The sequence below is a fragment of the Arabidopsis lyrata genome, assembly GCF_000004255.2.
Source record: "Arabidopsis lyrata subsp. lyrata unplaced genomic scaffold ARALYscaffold_8, whole genome shotgun sequence".
Taxonomy (NCBI): domain Eukaryota; kingdom Viridiplantae; phylum Streptophyta; class Magnoliopsida; order Brassicales; family Brassicaceae; genus Arabidopsis; species Arabidopsis lyrata.
The window spans coordinates 16,155,537-16,179,430 of NW_003302548.1; the positions used below are offsets into that span (position 1 = coordinate 16,155,537).

The 23,894-nt window shown below is 32.9% G+C and overlaps 6 protein-coding genes and 1 long non-coding RNA gene across 8 annotated transcripts; 4 read left to right on the forward strand and 3 right to left on the reverse strand.

Annotated features, from left to right (window-relative positions):
- The first annotated feature begins 1,318 nt into the window (after nucleotides 1-1,318).
- LOC9300368 (ribosomal protein L11 methyltransferase) lies at nucleotides 1,319-3,552 on the forward strand. Of its 2 annotated transcripts, none has more exons than XM_021033838.1 (7): nucleotides 1,319-1,701; nucleotides 1,781-1,885; nucleotides 2,142-2,225; nucleotides 2,389-2,454; nucleotides 2,690-2,857; nucleotides 2,978-3,259; nucleotides 3,375-3,552. In XM_021033838.1, the coding sequence occupies exons 1-7, from the start codon at nucleotides 1,471-1,473 to the stop codon at nucleotides 3,486-3,488; spliced, it is 1,050 nt and encodes a 349-aa protein (XP_020889497.1). In that variant the 5' UTR covers nucleotides 1,319-1,470; the 3' UTR covers nucleotides 3,489-3,552. The 2 variants fall into 2 exon arrangements, with proteins under 2 accessions (XP_020889497.1, XP_002864292.1); XM_002864246.2 differs by having other exon boundaries at nucleotides 1,327-1,701; nucleotides 2,085-2,225.
- An 84-nt stretch (nucleotides 3,553-3,636) lies between these two features.
- LOC9300369 (DEAD-box ATP-dependent RNA helicase 42) lies at nucleotides 3,637-5,818 on the reverse strand. The gene is made up of 3 exons (XM_002865960.2): nucleotides 5,606-5,818; nucleotides 3,956-5,416; nucleotides 3,637-3,860 (listed from the first exon to the last, which is right to left on the reverse strand). The coding sequence occupies exons 1-3, from the start codon at nucleotides 5,663-5,665 to the stop codon at nucleotides 3,795-3,797; spliced, it is 1,587 nt and encodes a 528-aa protein (XP_002866006.1). The 5' UTR covers nucleotides 5,666-5,818; the 3' UTR covers nucleotides 3,637-3,794.
- Nucleotides 5,819-6,367: 549 nt separating this feature from the next.
- On the reverse strand, nucleotides 6,368-7,698 carry LOC9302081 (protein yippee-like At5g53940). Its single transcript, XM_002865961.2, has 5 exons — nucleotides 7,566-7,698; nucleotides 7,199-7,242; nucleotides 6,858-6,966; nucleotides 6,707-6,762; nucleotides 6,368-6,626 (listed from the first exon to the last, which is right to left on the reverse strand). Exons 1-5 carry the CDS (start codon nucleotides 7,659-7,661, stop codon nucleotides 6,542-6,544), a joined length of 390 nt encoding a protein of 129 aa, XP_002866007.1. The 5' UTR covers nucleotides 7,662-7,698; the 3' UTR covers nucleotides 6,368-6,541.
- A 2,927-nt stretch (nucleotides 7,699-10,625) lies between these two features.
- LOC9302082 lies at nucleotides 10,626-12,591 on the forward strand (the record flags this gene model as incomplete). The annotated part of the gene is made up of 5 exons (XM_021015789.1): nucleotides 10,626-10,786; nucleotides 11,195-11,431; nucleotides 11,555-11,716; nucleotides 11,964-12,110; nucleotides 12,211-12,591. Coding segments are annotated over exons 1-5 (1,074 nt in total), but the record flags the coding sequence as incomplete, so codon positions are not given.
- A 257-nt stretch (nucleotides 12,592-12,848) lies between these two features.
- LOC110228317 lies at nucleotides 12,849-14,083 on the forward strand. Its single transcript, XR_002331843.1, has 2 exons — nucleotides 12,849-12,994; nucleotides 13,810-14,083. It is a non-coding gene; the product is annotated as an uncharacterized LOC110228317 (long non-coding RNA).
- An 11-nt stretch (nucleotides 14,084-14,094) lies between these two features.
- On the reverse strand, nucleotides 14,095-16,358 carry LOC9300370. The gene is made up of 3 exons (XM_021025217.1): nucleotides 16,312-16,358; nucleotides 14,783-14,995; nucleotides 14,095-14,574 (listed from the first exon to the last, which is right to left on the reverse strand). The coding sequence occupies exons 2-3, from the start codon at nucleotides 14,978-14,980 to the stop codon at nucleotides 14,329-14,331; spliced, it is 444 nt and encodes a 147-aa protein (XP_020880876.1). The 5' UTR covers nucleotides 14,981-14,995; nucleotides 16,312-16,358; the 3' UTR covers nucleotides 14,095-14,328.
- A 3,690-nt stretch (nucleotides 16,359-20,048) lies between these two features.
- Nucleotides 20,049-20,743, forward strand: LOC9302083 (bidirectional sugar transporter SWEET13). Its single transcript, XM_021023006.1, has 3 exons — nucleotides 20,049-20,241; nucleotides 20,317-20,353; nucleotides 20,434-20,743. Exons 1-3 carry the CDS (start codon nucleotides 20,196-20,198, stop codon nucleotides 20,666-20,668), a joined length of 318 nt encoding a protein of 105 aa, XP_020878665.1. The 5' UTR covers nucleotides 20,049-20,195; the 3' UTR covers nucleotides 20,669-20,743.
- Nucleotides 20,744-23,894: the final 3,151 nt, after the last annotated feature.

A 23,894-nucleotide genomic window follows, 5' to 3' on the forward strand; every position in this document is an offset into this window, starting at 1 on the left:
ACCAATATCATAAAGATTCAAACAATAACAAACAGTAAAATAATATAAAAAATTGGTAATGATACTCACAAAAATATCACCTAAGTGCATGCTCTTAGTATTGATTTGGAAATTTAATAAATAAGTGTCGGAAAAGAGTTTTCTCTACCTTCTTTAATATTAGTATCTTCTATAGAGATTTCAACGTATTCAAGTTATTCAAAAATTATCAGATCAAACAACTAAGAGCATGAATATCGGTTGAAATGTTGAATATCTTAGACAAATCTTAGGATTAAAGTTGATTAAAAATAATCAAACCAACATCTTAAAGCTAAGATTTGTATCTTAGTTAAGATGTTTTTCTTAACTTAAGATGTTGCAAGGTGTCACATTGTGATTGGTTAAAAAAACAAACAAAAGAAGGACACATCCAGTTATGGAACGACTATTTCGCAGAAAATCCAACTTTCCCTCCTAATCTATTTAGACGCCGATTTGGTCGAGCATATATGGACAAAATATTCCATAAATTAAGTTTAAAACATTTGTGCTTTATGTTATTTATGTTATAAATTGTATCTCATGTATGTTTTAATTTTTTCAATTTGCAACAATTATTAAGTTGTCTATAATTATAAATTTTATTTTTATATTAATTTTTTTTTAATTTTCTAAGAACCACATGTTAAGAGCCTACTATTAATCATACAAAAATCTTAACACAAAAAAACTATCTCTTAACTATCACTTTTACAAATATATTATTTAAATATTGCTAAGAGATATTTCTAAGATACTACCAATAATCATGCTCTAATATAGCTTTTTTTTTTTCAAAGAATGGACCACTAGTTTCAGGAGAAGATCTACAGTAAAGGGAGGTTGGGCACGTGCCCCACACTCATTCTTACTAATTATTTAATTGATTAGCTTATGACATGAATATCTCTCAGCTCATTTGGAAGAAGTGCCCATATCATATCTAAGACGCATTGTTCGATGTCCTTAACTGTAATTGTTTTCATTTTTATTATTATTTTCCCATATTTTTTATTACTTAAAGGAAAATTTCGTTTGGTGCTCCATATAATTTTTTTCTCTAGATCTGCAACGGACTAGTTTATTTTTATAAACTTTTACGATACCAAGATATATATATATATTTATATTCCTAATTTTGCTCTAAACTGACTTGTCTAGCAAACTTACATGTAAATAAGAAATCTTGGATAGATTGCATGTGGTCCTACATTAAAATTTTATGTAGTTCACTAACTATTGGCTATTTTCGCAAGCAAAAAAAGGAAAATAATATTTATGAAGTTGCAAAATTGATTGTTTGATTTAGAGAGAGAAAATATAAATACTCCCTCTATTTCAAAATTGTTTTGTGTTAAAAGCAATTTGGAAATTTCTCTCTATTTTTTTTTTTCCTTTGAGACGTTTAAATTCGAAAATTGGGTGAAAAAGAGGAAAAAAAAAAAGAGAATGTTAGCTTGGAATTTCATCAAACACTTTCCGTGCAAGAATCTCTCCCGCCATATCCTCAGAGACAGAGTCAGACCTCTCTGCCTCTTCACTTTTTCTACTCCTCCATCCTCCTTTTCAATTACTGCCTCTCTCTCCTATTCTTCTTCTTCATCATCTTCGTGCTTCACTGATGAGTCTTTCACTGCACCTTATCTCTCAGTTCGTATACACTGTCCAAAACATGTCCTCGTATGTGTATCTCTCTCATTGATCTCTTTTAAGTAGATTGAGATTGAAATTTGACTCTTTTCTTGTTGGGTTTTGTTAGGATCCATTCTCGGAGGCGCTCTTGTGTTTTGGAGCAAGCTCTGTAACTGTAGATGAAGACATCGACGAAGATGCGGCTTCTGGGTCTTCTCTTGTTTCCAAAGAGGTGTGAAAAATCTCTGTTGGTTTAATATTCTTTGTTTAGCTCCATTTCCAGAAAGCACCAACCTTTTGTATGATTGAACAATTGAAGCATAAAAAGGAACGATTTTGCTCAGTTCTGGGAAGCATCTTAAGGCTTGATCTGTCTATGTTATTGTAGTTTCATCAATCATGCTTGTGCTCTTTGGTCTTAATCTCTGCAGATATGTATAGAATTAATATTTCCAGTGCATGAAGAGGTGAAAATGTGCATTTCACAGGCTGCAAATTCCATAGGCTTGAAAGAGATACCCAAATTCAAAGTTGAAATAGGAGATGAACAAGACTGGATTACCAAAAACCAGGTGAGTTCTGAGTTTAACAAAGGAAGGATCATTTTAGTAATTGCTTCACCTTCTGTTTCATTGAAGAAACCTTGCATAGTTACGCTCAGAAACTCACGCAATGACTTGACTTTTTTTGCGGAAATGCCACTTGAAGCTGTATCTTTTGGTTCATAATTTGCAGGAGTTGTTTCAGCCTGTTGAAATCGCCGAGATGCTTTGGATTGTACCTGAGTGGACATCTCCTCCTGTATGTATAAAACATTCAATACTCTTTAACAATTTCATCCTACTGACAAAACCATTGCATCCATTTGGATATTCTTGTTAATGATTTGCCTTGGTTGACATAACAAAGAGCGGTCTTAGGGTACTGAATTTGCAGAATATGAATCTCCTCCCTCTTTCAGTGTCAGCTTATATATATACAAGGGGTATATAAAGTTATGTGTGGGTAAAAGTAATCTTTCACTATCCTTTGCAAGGTCACTGAAGCGGTAAACATAATTCTGAACCCTGGATTTGCGTTTGGGACTGGAGAACATCCTACTACTAAGCTGTGTCTATTGCTTCTACAAAGTTTGATAAAAGGCGGGGAAGCATTCCTCGACTATGGTACTGGTTCAGGAATACTTGCAATCGCAGCCCTCAAGGTAAAAGTCTTCACGCCTTTTCTCAGTTTTTCACAAACCAGTTATCACAACATAATCATCTTATTTCAAATCTTCATGTATCCTTTGTGTATCGCGTACACGCTTACTCAAAATTTGCAGTTTGGTGCTGCATCATCTGTTGGCGTTGATATTGATCCCCTGGCAATAAAATCTGCTAGTCATAATGCAGCTCTGAACAACATTCCTTTGGAGAAACTGGAGCTGCACCTTGCACCAAGTGAGGATAGCTCTTCTGGAAGAGAAATACCACTGCGAAAACAACAGTTTGATGTGGTCATTGCAAACATACTCTTAAACCCGGTTATGGAACTGGCGGATCATATCCTTTCATTCGCAAAACCTGGGGCAACCATTGGCATTTCTGGTATCTTATCGGAACAGGTAATTAAAGAGTTCTTTCTTTCATCTCTCATCACAATAGTCATGCATTGTTATAGCAAGCAAGCTACCTACCTGCAAGTCATGGGAACTGATAAATTGAATGGCTCTTTTGCAGTTGACAAATATAATAGAACGGTACTCTCCCTTCTTGGAGGACATTTCTGTAGCTACAATAGGTGATTGGGTTTGCATGAGCGGTACCAAGAAAGGGAAGTTTATTGATAATTAATCACTTCTTCAGTGTTATATCAGAAAACAGACAATAACATCAAAAGCAGTAGCAAAGCGAAGGCAAGAACAAAAGTGCCTAGTCATCAGACATTAAGAACAGATCAGCCTTAATAGAGTTGTCTAAGAGGCTACAACTACACAGGACATGAAACTTAATGTACTCTTCATTGATGTGTTCAAAGATTCAAGTCTATGATAATTCGAAATTTCGTGTTGTCACCAACTCTGGTTGTAACCATTGTGTTTAAATTCTACAGAAAACAAAAAAAATCTGTCAGACATAGACTATCTTCATGTTGTCGCTTCACCTGTTGAGTTTTCTTCTACCCAAAGAAGAGGTCTTCTTAGGAATGTAGACCTTGTAACTCACCTGAACAAAAAATTCAAAAGAAAAAGTTAGGACTCATATAGTTAGACCTGGAAACTACAAGGAAATCAATAATTCAAGAATTGCAGAAACTTTACCTGAACCATTTCTCCACCCCTCATCACAGTCATCGTTTTCTGTTCGTACTGTGACTCATCTTTTGTTTCATCCATTTTCTGTTCAGACTGAGACCTTCCTTTGATTTCATCTACCGCCTCAGTGTCAGCATGAGAAGAAGACTCTGCGTTGAGAGTAGAACGAACTTTTGTTGGTTCTATGTGTTCACCTTCATTCTTTGTTACCAAAGCTAGAGTACTTTCTAAACAATTCTTGTCAATGGTACTGCCACCGATGCTCTCAGCTTCAACATCTTGGCTACCAGTTGCTTCTTTCCTGCTAGCTAGATTTAAACTATCTTTCCCCAATACCGGTCTAACCAACTTTCGTTTGGTTGAACAAGAGCTAATACCAGAACTAGCTTTAACCTTGGCAGTATCACCAGATTGCTGATCTTGTTGAGAGGCAGAATTAGCCAATGCTGTTCCAGATTCCTTAACATTAACAACATGTAAAATCTTTTCTAAAGTCTCGAGATCTTTGCTGACCTCAGAATCACAAACCTTCTGCTCCATGAGACCATGGTCTTGTGACTCCTCAACTTTTTCAGATTCAATTTGCATAGGTTCTCCTTCTGAAACAGAAGACACCTCTTTTTTAGCTATTCCACTCTTTTGGGTCACTCCACGAAATCTTTTTAGATTCTCCAGTGCTCTTTTCTTTAGAATGGCTTCCAGGTTATCATCTTTCATGCTATTACTTTCACCAAACTCATCATAACCAACAGTTTTAAGTCCGTTGTAATCAGCACGAGTTCTAGAATAAGAGACAGTAGTTTCACCATCTCTCTCATCAGATTCCTCACTATCTCCTAACTCTCTGTTGCCACCGCGTGTCATATAGACATCTCGGTCATCTTCTTCCTTTCTCTCATCATTCCCATAACTATATGATACAACAACAATCGATTTAAGCCTTCTAGGATTCTTCTCGGGTATAACTTCACCTTCCACTTGCCAGCACTCATCAGGTTCTTCACTCTCTCCTTCCAACCCATCTCTACTTCTACTCCGCGCATCCTTAACCTCACCAAGTCTTCTTCCTCTATCCCTAGACCTTCTCTTCCCATCACTCTCACTACCGTCATTATCGCTCTGCTCACTACTAGTCGAGCTTGAACTCAAATCTCTCTTACGTCTCTTTCTTGAGACAACTTTCTTCTTCTTCTTCCCTACATATTCGTCTTTCCTCTTCGATCTTTTCTTCTTCTTTAAAAGACGAGAATCATCATCATCATCGTCATCATCACTCTCACTACTAGAATACCTCTTACGTGACCTCTTCTTGCTCAATTTGGATCTACGCTTCTTCTTTCTCCTGTAATCATCTTCTGAACTAGAATACAAAGAAGAATCAGAACCACTAGATTCACTCTCTTTAATCCGACGAATCTTCTTTGATTTGTTTCTCTTACTCTTCTTCTTCTTCTTCACCGATCGCCACTGCACATTGTAATTCATGACAAATCCCAAATTAAAGATCAATACTTTAACACAAATCAAATCAAAAGTTTCGATTTTTAATCTCATCGATCTAATTGACATACATCATAAGATAATGGGTAAGTCATAATCGATTCAATCACAAGAAAAATCTCAGCTTTTCGAAGCCATGAGAAACAGAGAGAGTACCTTATTAGACGAATCTTTGGAATGTTTGATTATCTTTGAGGACGATGAAGATTTGCCCATTGTAACGTACTCTCGATGGTACTGCTTTCGCTTCTCCTAATCTCTGTTACTGCAAACAAAAGAGAGAATTCAGGAATCGTTAAGGTTTGAGAGAACACAAATCGTTTTGTCTTCTTTAACTAATGGGCTCTCTCTTACACACATGTAATGGCTATTGAATTTATAAATTTTATCAATTGGGGAGAAAAATGGAAATTTTGATTTGGTTGGAAATTTGGAATTGGATGACAAACCCTAACATTTTAAAGAATTTCCTAATTAGTACCAAACTAAAGAGAATTTTTCCTTTTTTCTCCTAAGGATGTTGTTACTGAAAAACTTTTAAGAAAATTGGGAAAAAAACACAATTATAAAAAATGTCAAAGACTTTTAGGAGGTTTATTTTGTCTCTTTAAGAATAGTCTCCTACAATTTCTTCAAAATAAAATAAAATAAAGACTATACAATCGGACATGTCGTGAACGCGCATTTCCACCAACATCCTCCAACAAAATCGAACTAACAAAATCCGGTCTAGATTCAAAGAAAAAAAACCTATAAATAATGAAAACGCATACTCTACTAATCTTTTAGTCTCCGTATACACGTGAAAAATATGGACTCCTTTAGAAGATTTATTGTTTAGTGAACCTAAACACGAATCATGTGTTATCCGATCTTAACTTCTTCTTTTTTTTTTTTCAAAATCATAATCATGAGTCATTCGTTTAATGAGTTCTTTTTATTGGATTTTAATAAAGATTCAAGTTCACATTAATTTCTACGAGATATTAAAACAACACAACAAGTTTCATACACATCTATAAACAGGCTACTGATTTCTACACTAACAAGCTCTGCTCTTGACAAACATTATTCCACAAAAAAAGGTAACATTTAAGAATCTTCTGTGTCGCTTGTGCTACCATGAGTATCGATATAAACCTCAGTTGATAAATCGATTTCATCCACGATCCTTCCTCTGTAAAAAAATGATTGCAATAAACCAGAGATTATGGCTAAAACCATAGACCAGAGAACTTTAGAAGAGAAAGATGTTACCTTTCCAGAACAAATTTGCCTTCTTTATACTTCTGAGCTTTCTCGTGCGCTGATTCCTACAAACAAGAAAGCAACAAAGTGAAATCAGAAACTGCTCTAAAGAATCGTGGAAGCGACACCATATAGAGAGTGCGGGTTAGGTGAGATTTACGTATTTCCAGCCAACATTCTGTCCACAAGAGCAGCAGAAAATATCAGCTACCGTGTGCATACCCGAAAGCATCAATCTTTCCTCTAGTGGACCCATACTTATGTTCACCCTATAATCAAATTTCACATTCCAATCAGCTCTACATATATCCAACCCCATTGCAATGTGTATACATTTGGCAAATAGTAGCAGCGATTCTTTAAGCCTTGTCTATACATATACCGATAGCAACAGAATACTAGAAGAGTCTACATTGTTAAATAGACAAGGGAAAGTTTCTACTGAATGAAATTCAAGAAACAGAACAAGTACATATATACATCAAGGAAGTTTATACTTACGAACGATTGAAAAGGTAAGCCTTCCCTCTGCGGCAATGGAACGACTGCGGAAGTCAGATTTCAAACAGAACTAATGTCAGACGAACCAAAGCTAAACAAATACTATACCATAAGCTAAAATTGCCTCAATTTCTCAAATGATAAACGTTCATCTAAATAACACAAGAGTTTAAGTATAATAAATCCAGCTTAGAATATAAGTTTCTCTCAAACCCTTTATCCAAGTACTTTAATTCTCCAATCTTTATGCCCTAAACCCATATGAATCGAAGTATCGAACTAACAAATCTGTTGAATGATTTAGAATTTTGAAGAAAGATGAGAACTTGGAAATATATGTAAGTTAAAGGATGAAAATTTAAGGTACCCGAGAGACAAGATCATCGGGAAGAGCAAGATGGGTTCTGCAGAACCTGCATCTGTAAGATCTTCCTTCAAGCTCCACCGTGAATATCCTTCCCATTTCTTCTTCACTGCTCTATCTCTCTCTTCTCTCTGCTTCTTTCTTTACCAACTAATAAGAGGCCGTATAAGTGATAGGTTGGGCCTTAATTGGGCCCATTTCAAAACTTTGGTCGCCAAGAAAAGTCAACAAAACCAACTAATGATTTTTTTGTATGTATACACTTTCGGAGATATTTTAAAAAAACATTTTTGGCTTTTGCATTAATTATAATTGAATGTCAGTGGTGTATTATTGATATCTAGAATCCGGAAATCTTTTAATCGAATAATGCCTTAAATATCCATGTAATATTTTATAATTAATAATATAGATATTTAAAAATTTTGGTTAAGATTTAAAATTATGTTTCTCTTGCTTGACTTTTTTTTATAACTTTTTAAAATTATCATATAATATATAAAGTTAAAAAAAATCTTAATTTTTTTCTGCATATATTGTGATTCGAAATTTTGAAAACAAACATATATTATTCAATTAACAAAAATAATTAGAATATTTATTTATTTTTTAAAGTTAGTATATATAAAATTTTGCAAATTGTATCTCTTTATAAAATATTTATATTTTATAGTTTACAATTGGTATTAAATAATGGTATACCACGAGTCTACGGGATAATTATTAATAAACTGAAGATTTAATTCGTATTAAAGGGGCATGTTAATGATATTTTAAAATTTTATAAATAACCCGTCCGCCAAATAAACCCATTTTGAAATATAATCCGTCCCGTGATTTCATAATTCGTCCCGTAATTTGTTTTCTAAAAGTAGTAATTTTAAAATTTAATGATTATTTATTACATATAAAAGTTTACAAATTGTATCATTCTCTAAGACATTTATATTTTAATAAACTGAGGATTTAATCTGTATTAAATCGGCATGTTAATGATATTTTAAAATTTTATAAATATTGATTCAAACTCGTCCACCATATAACCTCATTCTAAAATATAACACATACTGTAATTTATTAACCCGTTCCGTGATTTGTTTTCTAAAAGTAGTAATTTTAAAAATTTAACGATTATTTATTATATATAAAAGTTTGCATTTTGTATTATTCTCTAAGATATTTATATTTATATTTGACAATTTTTATTAAGTAACATTATACCACGGGACAATTTTTAGTTTTATACAATCTTTTCTAAATGAAACTGATTTGATATATCTAATATTTGTGGTATTAGAAAAAAATAAGAATTTAATCCGTATTGAAGCAGCATATTAATGATATTTTTTTATTTTTATTGTTGATTCAAAAACATGTCCCACAAAAAAAAAACCATTTATTTTATTAATGTTGATCTTATTTATGATATGATTTTGAATCATTGTCTAAATATTTTAGTCTATGTTGGAACGTTAAACACATATTTTTCATCAATTGGATAATATATGTCCATTTGTAAAATTCACACAGTATGTGCAAAAAAAAAAAAAAAATACTTTATGTTTTATATGATGATTCAAAACAGTTAAAAACAAATCAAACAAAGATGATATGAGAATCATAATTCTAAATCTTAATCAAATCTTTTAAATATATAAATTATTAAATATGGAATATCCGGTGTATGAGTTGTGTTAAATATAACCCGATCCAACAACTTTTTCTTTCCAAAATTTGTAAACGGGTCGGATACCCATTGTATCCAAATGCATCTTGCCCCACCCGCTAAAAATGTACTTCAAAAATACTAGTATAGATATGTGTTCAACATCCCCATCAGCTAAAATATTTAAACAAAGATTTAGAATCATATTATAAATAAGATCAAAATAAATCTAAATATGAATGAACATGAAGCTTAATAAATATTTAATTTTACCGGTTATAATAAATCTTACCGTATTCACATCGAAGATGAAAGACAATCCATATATACCGAATATTCTACCGATGCACAATTGCAATAAAAGTTCATTATTTTATTTGATTTAGGTGTTGATTGGAAAAAGTATTTGATTGGAAATTATGTTTTGTAGAGGGAAAATGAAGATCACTTATTCAAATGGGCTGATGAAGCTATCTTAGACGAAATTAAGATGGTTGATGGGAAGCGTAAGAGAGTTGCAGAGAATGTCAGTGATTTGAGGAAGTATGTGATGACTAATATGGAGCTAAGAACGAAATATTTAAGATGATGGAGGAAGAGATGATTAAAAAGATGAATGAGAAGATGGAAGTTGAACTCATGATCATAATCGATTTTGTCTCGAATATAAAAGAGGAAAAAAGAAAAAAAGACGTTATTTTAGCTAGAGTTGTGAAAAGTTATACAAATGCTAAAACGACGTTGTTATAGATCTCGGGTCATGGGTGATTAAACGGGCTATCGGAATCGTGGCTATTGGTAAACGCAGATTTTTGATTCGGTAAGTAAATGATTAAAGAGAATTGAATTCATTTTTATACAATCTTTTTTATATAATATGTTATAATTAAGTAGATATTGTTTTCTTCTAACAATCACTATAACCTTAATATTTTGATGATAAATAAAGTTAAGAAATAATATGTTTAAGGGGAAAAGGAAGATGTTTTATGAAAATCTAATCTTAGTAGGTTATTTTGGCTATTTTTAATAATTTTTATGTGTTGGTTTAGCAAATCTTCTCCTTTTTTTTTTATCTTACATTTGTTACTTTTCAAAATCCAAATATCATTACATATATATACCTTTACCATTTTTTTCTTTTTCCACATACGGGTAAATCTCTAAAATTAAATGAACAACTCTATTTCAAGGCATAATATAAACTGTACAATATCATTTTACTTTAGATCAAGGGCTATTTAAATTTCTTTTTCAATAAAATTAAAGTATCAAAATGTTAATGTATATTTTTGTTCATTCGTTTTGTCCGTGACTTTTCTTGGGTATATATATAAAGCAATTAACTTGTTCATCTAACCCAACAAACGAAAAGCAAAAAAATTGAATAAATTGGATATTGTTAATCACAATGTGTCGAATGAAGACAAGATTAATCGTGCTCAACATTCTAATCAGAGTGATGATAGTCGCTAGAAGTGACTTTTCTGCTACTCGTGATGATGATATAGACCGACTCTTAAAAAAACTCAATAAACCTGCTCTTAAATCCATGAAGGTCAATTAAGTTTATGGATTGACACAAGAATTATGTTTAGTTACACTTTTATTTACCTCTCGCTTACTTTTAACTCCTAATTTTAATTTTTGGTGTAAAGTCCAGACGGAGATATAATAGATTGTGTTCATATGAAAAATCATCCAATTTATGATCATCCTTTATTTAAAAACCACACTATTCAGGTTCATTTAGCCTTTTTTAATTCGTTTTCCTTATATCCAAAAATATTATTTGGTAATACTTGTGATAGATTTACAAGTTGTAGATAATTTTTCCCTAAAGTAGCACATGATTTAAAACTCGGCACAATACAACTCCATTCTCAATAGTTGAACTAATTGAGTTTGGGGTTATCATATCATATGTTTGATATACTATTTTTCTTCAAATATTGTTGTGTTGTAGATGAGACCAAGTTCTTACCCAGAAGAATGGAGTAATTTATCTTCAAACTCTAAGGAACAACCGAGTACGGTGACTCAACTCTGGACAATCAACGGAAAATGTCCAAAAAATAGTATTCCAATAATAAGAACTAGAAGAGAAGATATTTTACGAGCAGAATCGATCGAAAGATATGGAAAAAAATATTTTAACAACATTCATAACCTTAAACAAGAAAATGCAACTGAATATCATGAGGTTATATATTTTAAAATAATCATTTGAAAATTAACGGTCCTATTTTCTTACTCATATATGCGTTATATCTATATATATGTATAGTTTTTTGAGATTTTTTTTATTGTGTATTTACATGTATAGTATGCCATAATTAAAGTGAAGGGAAAGTTTTACGGTGGAAGAGCGCTTATAAATGTGTGGAAACCTTTTGTGCAAACAACAAGAGAGTTTAGCTTAGCACAAATGTGGGTTATGGGTGGTATTCATGATTCTCAATTTAACACCATTGAAGCTGGTTGGCAGGTTTTAATTTGTTTTCCATCTAAATCCTTTTAAATAAATATTTTTTTCTCTTAATCTTTTTTTTCTTTGTTCTCCCAATATAACTAATAATTAGGTGTATCCGAATCGTTATAATGATACTAAACCTCACTACTTTATTTATTGGACGGTAAGTTAACTATATGACATTCTTTTGATTTTTTTTTTTCAAAATGTGAACTTAATTCAACATTTTTTTTGTGGGTGTTTTTTGGTAATATGAAATCAGAGTGATGGGTACCAGACAACAGGATGCTACAATCTTGCTTGTCCAGGCTTTGTTCTCATCAACCAAAAATTTGCTATAGGTGCGCCTGTTAGGGAGGTTTCTACCTTGGACGGTCAACAATATCATATTCCCACAACTATATGGAAGGTCAATATAATTTAGACTATTTTCATCATATAATTAATTTCAAAGAGTACTCTCTTGTGGGATCTTAAAAATTGAGAATGAATGTGATGTACTATTGTAGGATCCCCGTTCTGGGCATTGGTGGTTAAAATTTAGTACTCATACACTTGTCGGGTATTGGCCTGCCTCATTGTTCAATAAATTTCAAAATGGTGCAACTGAAGTTCATTGGGGAGGCGAAATATTAGATTTTAAAGATGGTTCAAGGCACTCATGGACGCAAATGGGGAGTGGTCGTTTCGCTAAAGAAGGGTATCAAAAGGCTAGTTATTTTAGAAATGTTGAGGTAATTAATGAACGTGAAATTCCACAACAACCTGTGGGAGCATATCCTGTGGCGACGCACAAGAATTGTTACACTGTCGAACTTGGCAATCATCTTGTATGGGGAACTTTTTTTTATCATGGTGGTCCCGGCCGAAACCCTAATTATATATATATATATATATATATATATATATATATATATTAAAATCTTTCTAAATTAATAATGTCGGACTAAAATATTTTATTATTTTATTGATATATTAATAATTATTAATTTATAGAGAGAAATTCCTACGGATAGCATTTAAACATGTTTTATGGACACATTTAGCACTCAATATCTAAAGTTCCACAAATAGCATTTTTAAATCCCTTTTTAATTAATAAATTAAAATAGAAAATAAACATTAAACACATTCGACGGAGAAGCTTACGATTGTTGTTTTCTCTAAAGCTTTCAATCTCCAATCTTCAATTCCGGTAAAGCTTCCAATCTCCGATCTTCAATTCCGTTGAAGCTTCCGATCTTAGAGCTTCAATCAGAGAGTTAATTTCTTGGATTCACGGCGAAATCATGGGTATGTGATTGTAGCTCTGGATTTGTAACTCCTCCATTGCATTTAATTAGACGTTTATGATTGTAGCTCTGGATATGGTTTGATGTCGATTTGTAACTCCTGCATTTGATTAGAGGTTTGTGATTGTAGATCTGGATTTGGTTCGATGTGGATGTATTTCTGGGTTTGTAGCTCCTAAAATTGATCAACGTTGTGATTTTGCTCTAGATTTGATTAGCTTGTGAGTGTAGCTCTCGCTTTGATTGGATGTGGATATAGTTCTGGATTTGATTAGCTCCTCCATTTGATTAGCTCTCGATTTGAACTCTTTTAGTGATTAGTTCTTGATTAATAGCTCTTGGATTTGATTGTTGCTCTCGAGTTTCTAGTTTACTATGAGTGTTATTTAATTTGTTCCTCAATCACAGCTAACAATACAATCCATGATTTCCTTTGTCTAATAACAGGCTACAACTATTTTATTTTACAGAGTCTATAGAGCTTATTAGAAGCACCAAGTTTTGCCCAATTGGGATATTATAATCATTTGTATTCCATCCATGGATTGTACAGACATTACAGGAATGTTGTTGTCTTTTGCAGCTAATCTTGTTGTCTCTTTGGATTTTTTTTAGTTTGATTTTGCATTAGAAATCTTGTTGGCTACACATGGAAAGTAGAAGGTCAAAACTCATTTTCATAGGTTTTAGGAAGGATACGTGTATTTTTAGGATGGCCTCCCTAAATAATGCAATATACAGATATGATGCTTTCTAGTCATGTGTTTTCAATTTTAACTCTCTGTCTATTTTCCTGTCTATGTTTTTTGCTTGTAGGTACTTCATCCATCAGTCGGAACTTCTTATATCTGTGTTGTACATGGAATAGAGCAGGATGCTCATTTGTATATGTTTTAGGAAGGGCACACACATATTTAGGATGACTTTCCTAAAACATATTCAAGATGCTCATTTGTAAAATATTCATGAATTAGAAGCTTTGTTTACTGGTTACATGTTTTGTTACAATAACAATAGGTCTTGGGTTCAAGTAGTTGTATAATTTATTTATTTTTTGTGGTTTTTTCTATATTTTATGAAGGCCTTCCTGCATTTGATAGGTTTTTTCCTGAATTATTCGACAATCCTTCTTGAATTTTTCACAGATGATCTCAAAAAGCCATTACATTGTCTAATAGAAACATATGATACTTTTCTAGCTTAGAACCATCATACAAGTACCAAAACAGTCTAAAACGGTTTCACAAGCAGCATACATATAATTAAAGAAACATAGTCCGAAGAAATGTTAACACACTCGTTGAAGATATCGATAGCCAACTTGTTTCTGATGTCTTATGAATCTTGATCACATAGTTTGGAGAAATCTTCAATCCTCATCGAGTGGCATTGAATCATTGCAACTTCTTCTATCACGGCTCCTACATCAAGTGTTCTTTTTATCCAATCGTCAGATTTCATTTTGTAACCTTTACCTAGAAGCTCGACCAGCAGACTTAATTCTGGATCATCTTCGTCTTCCAATGAAACTTTATCTTCAGGATCATCAGGTATTGAAGGTAAGATGCAAAATACATTCAGCTGCACAAAAACAAACGCATTCAGCAGACTTAATACATTCAATTACATATTTTAGGAAGGCCATCCCGAATTACTATAAATCCTTCCCAAATCAGGAAGGTCATCCCGAATTACTATTAATCCTTCCTAAATTAGGAAGGCCATCCCGAGTTACTATAAATCTTTCCCAAAACTAGTTTAAACCATAAAAAGAAGAGACTGAATTTACATGATTAGATGCTTCAATATTCTGTATTTGAGAAAGTTGTGGTGATGGTAAGCTCGTGTATTTCTCACACAAGAATGCAGTCGGCCTCTCTATTAAACTGATGCAGCTGTAGGCTGTTTGTAGCATTGGAATAGACTCAAGAATCCAAATGTGTAGTGCTAGAGGAAATCCATGAATATCATACTTTGTCTTCATCATGTATGATGCCACGTTCTTCTTGACCGAAATGAAAACAAAGCTCCTTTTCCTTCAGTGTAGTCAAGCTCCTGCTGAATACACAATGTAGCAATTAAGACAGAGTCAACTTTCTTGTTATTGTCTTCAAAACTGGTCCCAGATATGAGTCTTGGATCCTCTTGTATTTTGTAGCAGAGAGAATGTTTTTGACATGCTTGACATATTCGTAGTTAGCATGTTGGTTTATCTTGACATCAGTTTGGTTCGGCTCGTGTCCTATTTTGTATAGGAGCTTGGGCAGTTCAACTTCGATAGGGAATGAATAACCCATTTTCCTTCCCAAAAAAAAAAAAAATTAAGGAAATTAGTCAATATTTTCAGGAAGACTTTCCCAAATACAAAACACTAAAGCAAACAGTCACAAACGGATGAAGAAAAATTTCAGTAAATGCGTATCAATCTTTTCACAACAATACAAGGATTCTAGATCAAAACACGTGTAGCAAAGGATTCTAGATCCATTCACGTGTAGCAAAGCCCCATGTCGCAAATCGTAATGCAAATGACAATGATGTATCCATTGACATGACTACATGATAAGAAAGATCGAATCGAAAGCATCAAGTGAAGCTACTAATGTGGTAAACAGAAAGGATCTAATGTCGAAGGACATTTACTATTCTTGGAATCAAGAACATGACATAGGTAACAAACATTATTAATGTCAAGGCAAAATTTAGTACTCAATCATTTCTTATTTTCATCAATCAACAAAAGTTCAGGATATTTTAATACAAGTGTATTAAACTATAACAGAAATCAGTAAAGACTTTCTGTAAAAACCATGCAAGGACATAATCATTGTTATTCTTCAGACACAATCTAGGCTATTGATAAGAATCTGAAACAAAGATTCTTAAATGATCCACAGCATCTCTGAGCGTATATACCACAACAAAGGATCCAATAGATCAAAATTCACTTAAACAAGCTCTTAAAATCTAGTTCTGTAGCTTAGTTGTTGCACATGAAACATCTTCTGAGACAACATATGCAGCATTTCTTCCATGTTCAATGCAATAACCCAAATAGAATAGTCAATCCAACCTAATTGATTGAGCTATAAAAACCATAAAGTTAAACTCTACATTTCTTAAATGTTCAATTACTATGCAATGGTCTCCAACAACTAAGCTACAGAACAATCCAAGCCAAAAATCAAAGTCTCTAGTCTTCATAAGACAACACAAAACTGGTGAATTAATGGAGCAATAAAACCTAGAATCGAACTTCTAGTAACTGATACAACAATGAACATTAAATCCCCAAAGAGAGAAGAAGCTTTGTGGAACCTGCTAAAAGGGAAGTGATCAACAAACGCCTAATGAATCCAATTTTCATGCACAATCGGCGTCGGAGGAGATAACGCCTAATGAATCTGACGAATACTGCGGATCTCCGGCAAAGTCTTCGAATCTCCGGTAAAGAAATCAGATCCGGTGAGCGACGGAGTCGTCGAAAGCGACAAGTTTTTGGAAGTCGTCGGGTTTGTTGGAAGCAAAGCCGTCGGGTTTGGAAGAAATGAAATTCTATTTTAATTAATTTTTAGAGGATTAAAAACTTTGTGTGCTATTTTTGGAAGTTTCAAAAGAAAGTGCCATTTTTGGAATAATAAACCTTTTTAGTGCTATTTGTGTAAATTGCCCATAAATGATATTTGCCTAATTTCTTAGTTTTTTAATTTGTTTTAAAACTTTATGAAAAATATGGATTATAACACAAAAATTATAAATTTTCATAAATTTTTAAAACAAATTAAAAAACTAAGAAATTAGGCAAATATATCAATAAAATAATAATTATTAAAATATCAATAAAATAATAAAATATATATTTTAGTCCATGAAGCCATATCGATATTCATAATAATGACCATTGTGCCTTAACTCAACCATTACTCACATTACCAAATGTTTGAAGTTTTTCTCATGTTCGCAATTTGTCATCTCTAGATTCACGAAAAAAGAAAAAGAAAAAAAACGAAGCTAATTCTAAAGCAAATGCAGCATTAACGAATAGGGAGCTATGAAACTCAAGCATGTACCAGTGATCTAGAACCAAATCTCAACAGTAGCTTAAAATGGCAACACAACCAGAAACCCTAATTCCTAAAACGAACATCGTACTGTGTGATTCCTCTTCCTCCAAATTGGTCAAAACAAATTTCATATGAAGCTGAATCTCAGAGATGACAATAGAACCCTAGAATGCACTACATATCTCCAAAAGTTCTACACTCTGTCCAATACATATCAACAAATTAACAACTATGCAAACGAAATGTATCGATTAGGCTATTTCCAGTATTAAAGTTTACTCGAAAGAAATACTTTCTCATTAATCTGAATGTTAGGCTGTACAATTGCTTATATACTACAGCTAAAGATCTATACAAAATATCTTAACGTCTCTGTTAATGACTCTGTTTTACAACTAACAGTGTTATTGAACTCTGTTAACTAACAACTCGTTTTCTTGTTACTCAAGGTTCTTCATATAGTGTGATAGCCCCCCTTAAGCTGGCACGAAAATGTTTGATTTGTCCAGCTTACTCAATTAGCTCTGAATTGACCAAGATACAGCGCTTTAGTTAGTATATCTGCAAACTGGCATTCAGATCTCACATGAAGAAGCTTGATAGTACCTTTTGTAACTCTGTCTCTTACTGTATGCATATCTCTTTCAATATGCTTTGTTCTTTTATGGAAAACCGGATTGTTTCCAATATGAATGGCTGCCTGATTATCACAATATAGAATTGTAGGTGTCTTTGGAGTAATGTGTAGATCCTCCAGCAAGCTTCTTACCCAAACAATCTCACAAACAGCTAAAGCCATAGCTCTGTACTCAGTCAGACTCTGCAGAAGAGCGAGATACAATGCCTTGTTTACTTGATTTCCATGAGATGAGGCTTTTACCAAGAAACACACAATATCCAGAACAAACCTTCTTGAACCAGGGCATCCACTAAGATCTGCATCAGCAAAGACTTGTAATTCCATATCAGGATCAGAACTGTATAGACCTTGACCAACGGTACTTTTGATGTAATGTTGTAGTTTGACAACTGCTTTGTAGTGATCTTCACGAGGAGCATTGGTGTATTGTGCTAATTTATGAACAGCAAAGCAAATGTTTGGTCTCGTAATCGTCAAGTAGATCAGTTTCTCAATAAGACTTATGTATCCTTCTGGATTGTCTAACAATTCACCATCAGCTTCAGAAAGTTTCTGATTAGGTTCCATGGGTATAGAAGAGGGTTTGCAACCAAGTAAACCAGCTGAATCAAGCAAGTCAAGTGCATATTTCCTCTGACAAGTATTAATACCTTCAGCAAACATGGCTCTGATACCATATTAGAGTTTACTCGAAAGAAATACTTTCTCATTAATCTGAATGTTAGGCTGTACAATTGCTTATATACTACAACTAAAGATCTATACAAAATATCTTAACGTCTCGGTTAATGACTATGTTTTACAAGTAATGTTATTGAACTTTGTTAACTAACAGCTCATTTTCTTGTTACTCAAGATTCTTCATATAGTATGATACCCAGATAAAAATCTACAATAAAATAACTTTGTAATCCTTATAGAGAACAGAGAGACCTTTTTTATTCTGGCTATAACAATTTAGAAGCATGAAATTTAGAACTGAAATTTTCCAGTTTTGACGCCTCATCAGACGACGAGATCGAACGGTCGTCGTTGCCATTGTCGTCTCCGTCGCAGCCTCGCCGCCATGAAAACCCTAATTGTTAATGGGTTTGGGCTTAAATCCATAGTTATGCATGTAATAGGTTTGGTTTTGTAATTGTAATTGGACTTGTAATTGGTTTGTTATTATATTTCACTTCAGATTCATTGGAAGCCCATATATTTTATGTGGTTTTGCATTTTTCATATATTTTATGTGGTTTTCCTTTTGTGACATTATGCCCGAGTAAAATAAAAGCTTTAAACACTAAAAATATGTGAAAAAAGGATATTGTCAAAAGTTAGATATCTTCCAGCCAATTGAGAAACAATTATCTTACTTATTTCTTTTTCTTTCATTTTCTAAATTTAAGGTGGAAAGAATACAAGCAAAGAAAAGAAAAAATAAACAAGAATAAAAGCAATAACGCCAGCCCAATCCACGTAGCTATCAACTTAAGAACTGTGAAGATCCCTTTATTAAAACATGTCACTCGTGTAATCATATGTGGACACGTGGTAAACAAATTTTACGAAAACAAAAACCCCAAAAATTAAACGTGTTCCCACTGTCCACCTTCATTTTAAATAACAATCTACTTGCACCAAAAACAAATGTGTTCATCAATTTAATTTTAAGAATACTAGTAGTATGTATATATGTAGATATACAGGACTTGGGAATAATGTTTGATTTGGGCCCAATACGTATATGATATATGGAAAAAATTTAACAATAAACTGGACTTGGGCTTATTTGACTTAGCCCAATATATATGAATCGCACAAAATCGAATTGGGATAAAAAAATTAGGGTTAGAGCTTCTTCCTTTTCCCATTCTTCAATTTCTTTCGCCCAAAAAAAATAACTTGTTTGATTCCACACGATGCACTCATCATCGGCGAGTTTACAAGCTCACGCAAGCTCAACGTGCGAATCAGCTTCCACCGCCTCGTCCCCTAATCCAAAGTGGATCCGATCAGAAGGTAATAAACGTGAAAAGTATAAGTAAGATGATAGTTATCTACCTATAGAAGTAATATAAAGTCGTGTAGTAGTAAAACAAGTATAAAGTATTTTTATTTTCTCTGTTTTTATGGGCTTATTTAGGATTGATGTGGATTCACATAGGCAATCCACCACCAAGATGAAGAGAAGTATAGAGTTCAATGGTTGGGATAACTTCCACAAGGTAATAAACGTGAAAGATAAGTTAGCGAGTATTTGTCTACGTAGATAAGTTGTAGAAAGTCTTTGTTCATAGTAAAACAGCTAAAAAGTAGAGCAAAAATGTTGTCTTAATACGTGTTCCACTAAAAATACGTATTCCTGTAAAATTATGTATTCCACTAAACTAAAAAAATGACCCTATATATAAATCTGAAGCTTTGAATACAAGAAAACTATCTTGTTTTTTTACATTACCTGTATTTGATCCAAGAGGTTTACTCTGAATAGATTAGAGCTGTGAAGAGAGATGGAATTTTCAGTGGGCTTGTTGGCGACTGTGGCTGGGATCCTAGGTATGTGTTGATTCTTTTGTAGCTTTTCAAAATGTGATTGGAAATTTCTAAACTAATGATGGATATAATCTCTAGGGACGCTCATATCCGTCTTTGCTAGCCTTGTACCTTTGTAAGTTCAAACTACTTTCCTCTTTACATTATCTTCTTATTTGGAGTATTATCTTCTTACTGCTTTTTCTTTTGGTTTAGGCGAATGTTCTTTTCTTTGAGATCATGCGAGGGTTCTGAGACGGGCCATTATGTTGATGCCATTTTCAGCTCTGGTCTATGGGCGGCTTATGCCTTTTACACTAATCAACCGATTGTTCTGTTTGGCAACGTTTTCTCCTTTTCAATTCAGACAATCTTTGTCTGTTTGTCCCTCTATCTTGCTCCTAACAAGGCGCAGGTCAGTGCAGGCCCGGCGGAGAGGGCAAGCCAGTGAAGCCACCGATTAGGGTCTCAAAATTTTGAGGGCCTTTTTACCTAAAAATTTGTTAAGTTTTCTTATATACAATAATTTTTGTAAGGCCTTTTAAAAATATTGTGAGTTTTTAGAGACAACTACAACATTTTTTTAAGGGTAAAATTCTAATTTAAAAAAAATAAAATTTATAGGCTTTAATTTTGCTTAGGACACCCAAATTGATCGGACCGGCACTGGGTCAGTGCTCCTATATTGCTTTATTACTCTGACATTTCATAATATGTTCTATTACTTTATTAGTCTTACATTCGTAATATGTTCTCAGAATGCAACAACGCTGAAATACATGTTTCATAAGATATCGGTGTTTGTGGTAATATTGTTATTGGCGCGGTGTTTGTGTCACGGCAGCAGATGCATTCAAATTCTTGGAATTGCCTCTATGCTTTTCTCTCTCTACTGCTATCTAAAAACTATAAATGTTATGGTGAGTCTCTCTTTCTCACAAATTTGTGTAACTGTTTAGGAACAATTATTCTTACCTATTCTAAATTTCTTATCTGATAATAAATTTATTTTACAGAGAGAAGCTCAACAGAAGGGTAATTTAAGAATGCCAGCTTTGGTTACTTTATCTGCTCTCATGTGGTTGACTTACGGCCTTGCTAGGTCTGAGCATTACATTGCTGTAACAATGTGCATTCGGTTTGGCTGTTGGAGTGCTTGGCATCCACTCCAACATGCAAGACCGAGGAGAAGAAGCAACACTTTCGAATACAACGGTGATTCACTCTCACGGGTCTTCATTTCCAACGCTTTGTCCTGAAGAATTGATTAGCATAGTGGTTGAGTCGAAGGCTAAGGAGGAGTGAACAAGATGAAGAAGAGACATACAGTTTAAGTCTGGTCATTAAGCTCTTGATTTTGTAAATTAAATGAAACTTCTAATCAAATTGTATAAAATACACAAACTATTTGTGATTTTTAATCTTTTCCGTTTTGTCTGGTCATTAAGCTCTTGATTTTGCGACAGTTCCGTTTAGATTCCACTTTTGGTTAAGTGTTGTCTTGATTTTGAATGGTCCGTTGAATCTTGTTCGAAGAAGGTTATGTGTGTTTTGCGAAGAGCCAGAAACTTTAACTCACCACCTGTTTCTAATGGTGAGTGAGTTTGGTGAAATCAACTGAGCATCGTACGGTGAATTTGGTACATGCAGCTCGAGAGGAGAACCCAAAGTTGGATAATCACAAAGATTTGATACCGAAAACGATCTTGGAGGAAGAATCGATTCCAAAATTTCAAGTACCTGTTTCTAACTTAGAACCTAGCCTTCGATTCTACACTGCATCACCGGTTGTTTGTGAGGATTCTCAATCAGTTGTTATGGGCTGTGATGACTTGTTTGATCATTAAGAAACGATATTACAAGCTTCATATACCAAAGCAATGGATGTGTTGCTTCAGAAATAAAAAAATGTCACTCACAATCAAGTTGCATACCAACTTTTCGAGAAAATGCCTCTCAGAGAACAAAGTAAGAAGAGACATATTAAGTGCTCCAGTGTTGGAGGTTCAAATTCAAACGAAGGGGTGGTGTCATGTACAAATCTTTTTGTTCAAGAGCTAAAGTTGCATTGATGTTTTATGAACATAGGTTCGATTATCCAATTTAATTTGAATTTCTGGGTTTATGCCATTATTGAATAATTCTCTCCTATCCTATGGTTGGAAATCAGGAGTTTTGTGTCAATTTTCTTAGCAAATTGTTTTCCATTTTTGATATCGTATGAATGTGACACAATCTTATTGAAGAAAAATGAGAACTTGGAAATATCTATCCTTCCCATTCTCCCTCTCTCTGTTTCTTTCCGACCTAATAAGAGGCCATATAAGTGACATGTTGGGCCTTAATTGGGCCCATTTCAAAACTTTTATCGCCGAGAAAATCTAAACAAAAGCAACGAAAGAGTTTTTTTTCTTGTATATTATTATCGGATGATTTTTTCTTAAAATATTATTATCAGATGATGTTCCATTATCCCTATAAAATAAACGGCAATCGACAATTTGCTTAAATTTGCATTTGATAAATCTGCAAAATTTGGAAAAAAGTTTTATTACTTCCTTCGTCTCAAAGAATGAAATGAAGTGAAGCTAATATTTTATATTTACAAACAATTGATAAGAATGATATATTTCTATAAATTATTGATAAGGAAGGAATCATCTCCTACTTAACACCTTCTTGTTTTAAATTTTAAAATTTTAATCATGTTGGGTTGTGTAACCTTACTAGGGATATGACGGCGGCATGATTTGTTTTTCTAAAATTTATGATTTTTAAAATTTTATAATTATGTATTATATAGAAACGTTATAAATTATATTATTTTGAAAATATTTATATTTTATAGTTTACAATTATCATTAATTAAAGGTATACAACAGAATAATTTTTGTTTTATACAAAATTAACTAAACCATGCAGATTCGATATATATAATATTAGTGGTGTTAAAAATAACAAAATAAATATTTAATCCGTATTAAAACGGCGGATTAATGATATTTTAATTTTTTATTAATGATGATTTAAAACCCGTCATGTCATATAATCTCGTCCTGCAATATAACACGTTCCGCGTTATTTTAATTTTTTATATGTTCAAATATATCCGTTTTAAAAAATTTGAATCACAATATATATGCAGAAAAAATTTGAATTTTTTTTTAAACTTTATATATTATATTATGATTTTAAAAAATTATAAAAAAAAATCAATCAAAGATGATAAGAGAATCATAATTTTAAATTTTAATCAAATCTTCTATAAATCTATATTATTAATTATGGAATATTATCGCATAATGTTCTTGTTTACTTTATACATTCATAATATCACATATATAAAACAATATAATTAGGAAAAAAAACTTTATTTAACAAATCATTCAAGTACAATATAAAAAAACAAGTACATACATTATAAGATTCAGAGTTCAACTTCAAACCATTCATCACGACCCATATCCCTCCCTATGCTCACGCACAGCTGTATTTCTTCCTGAAAACGTTCAAGCCCTAGCTTTATCCATTTTCCTTCCAATTTCAATTTACTTTCTCTTTTCCAAATTAAAATTTTCTTGGTTTTTTCATATGTTTTACCCTGACACTTTAAATACATGAATGATATATTGTCCAAGACCAAGTTCCGATCCCGTACGACGCGTGGATTGCCATTT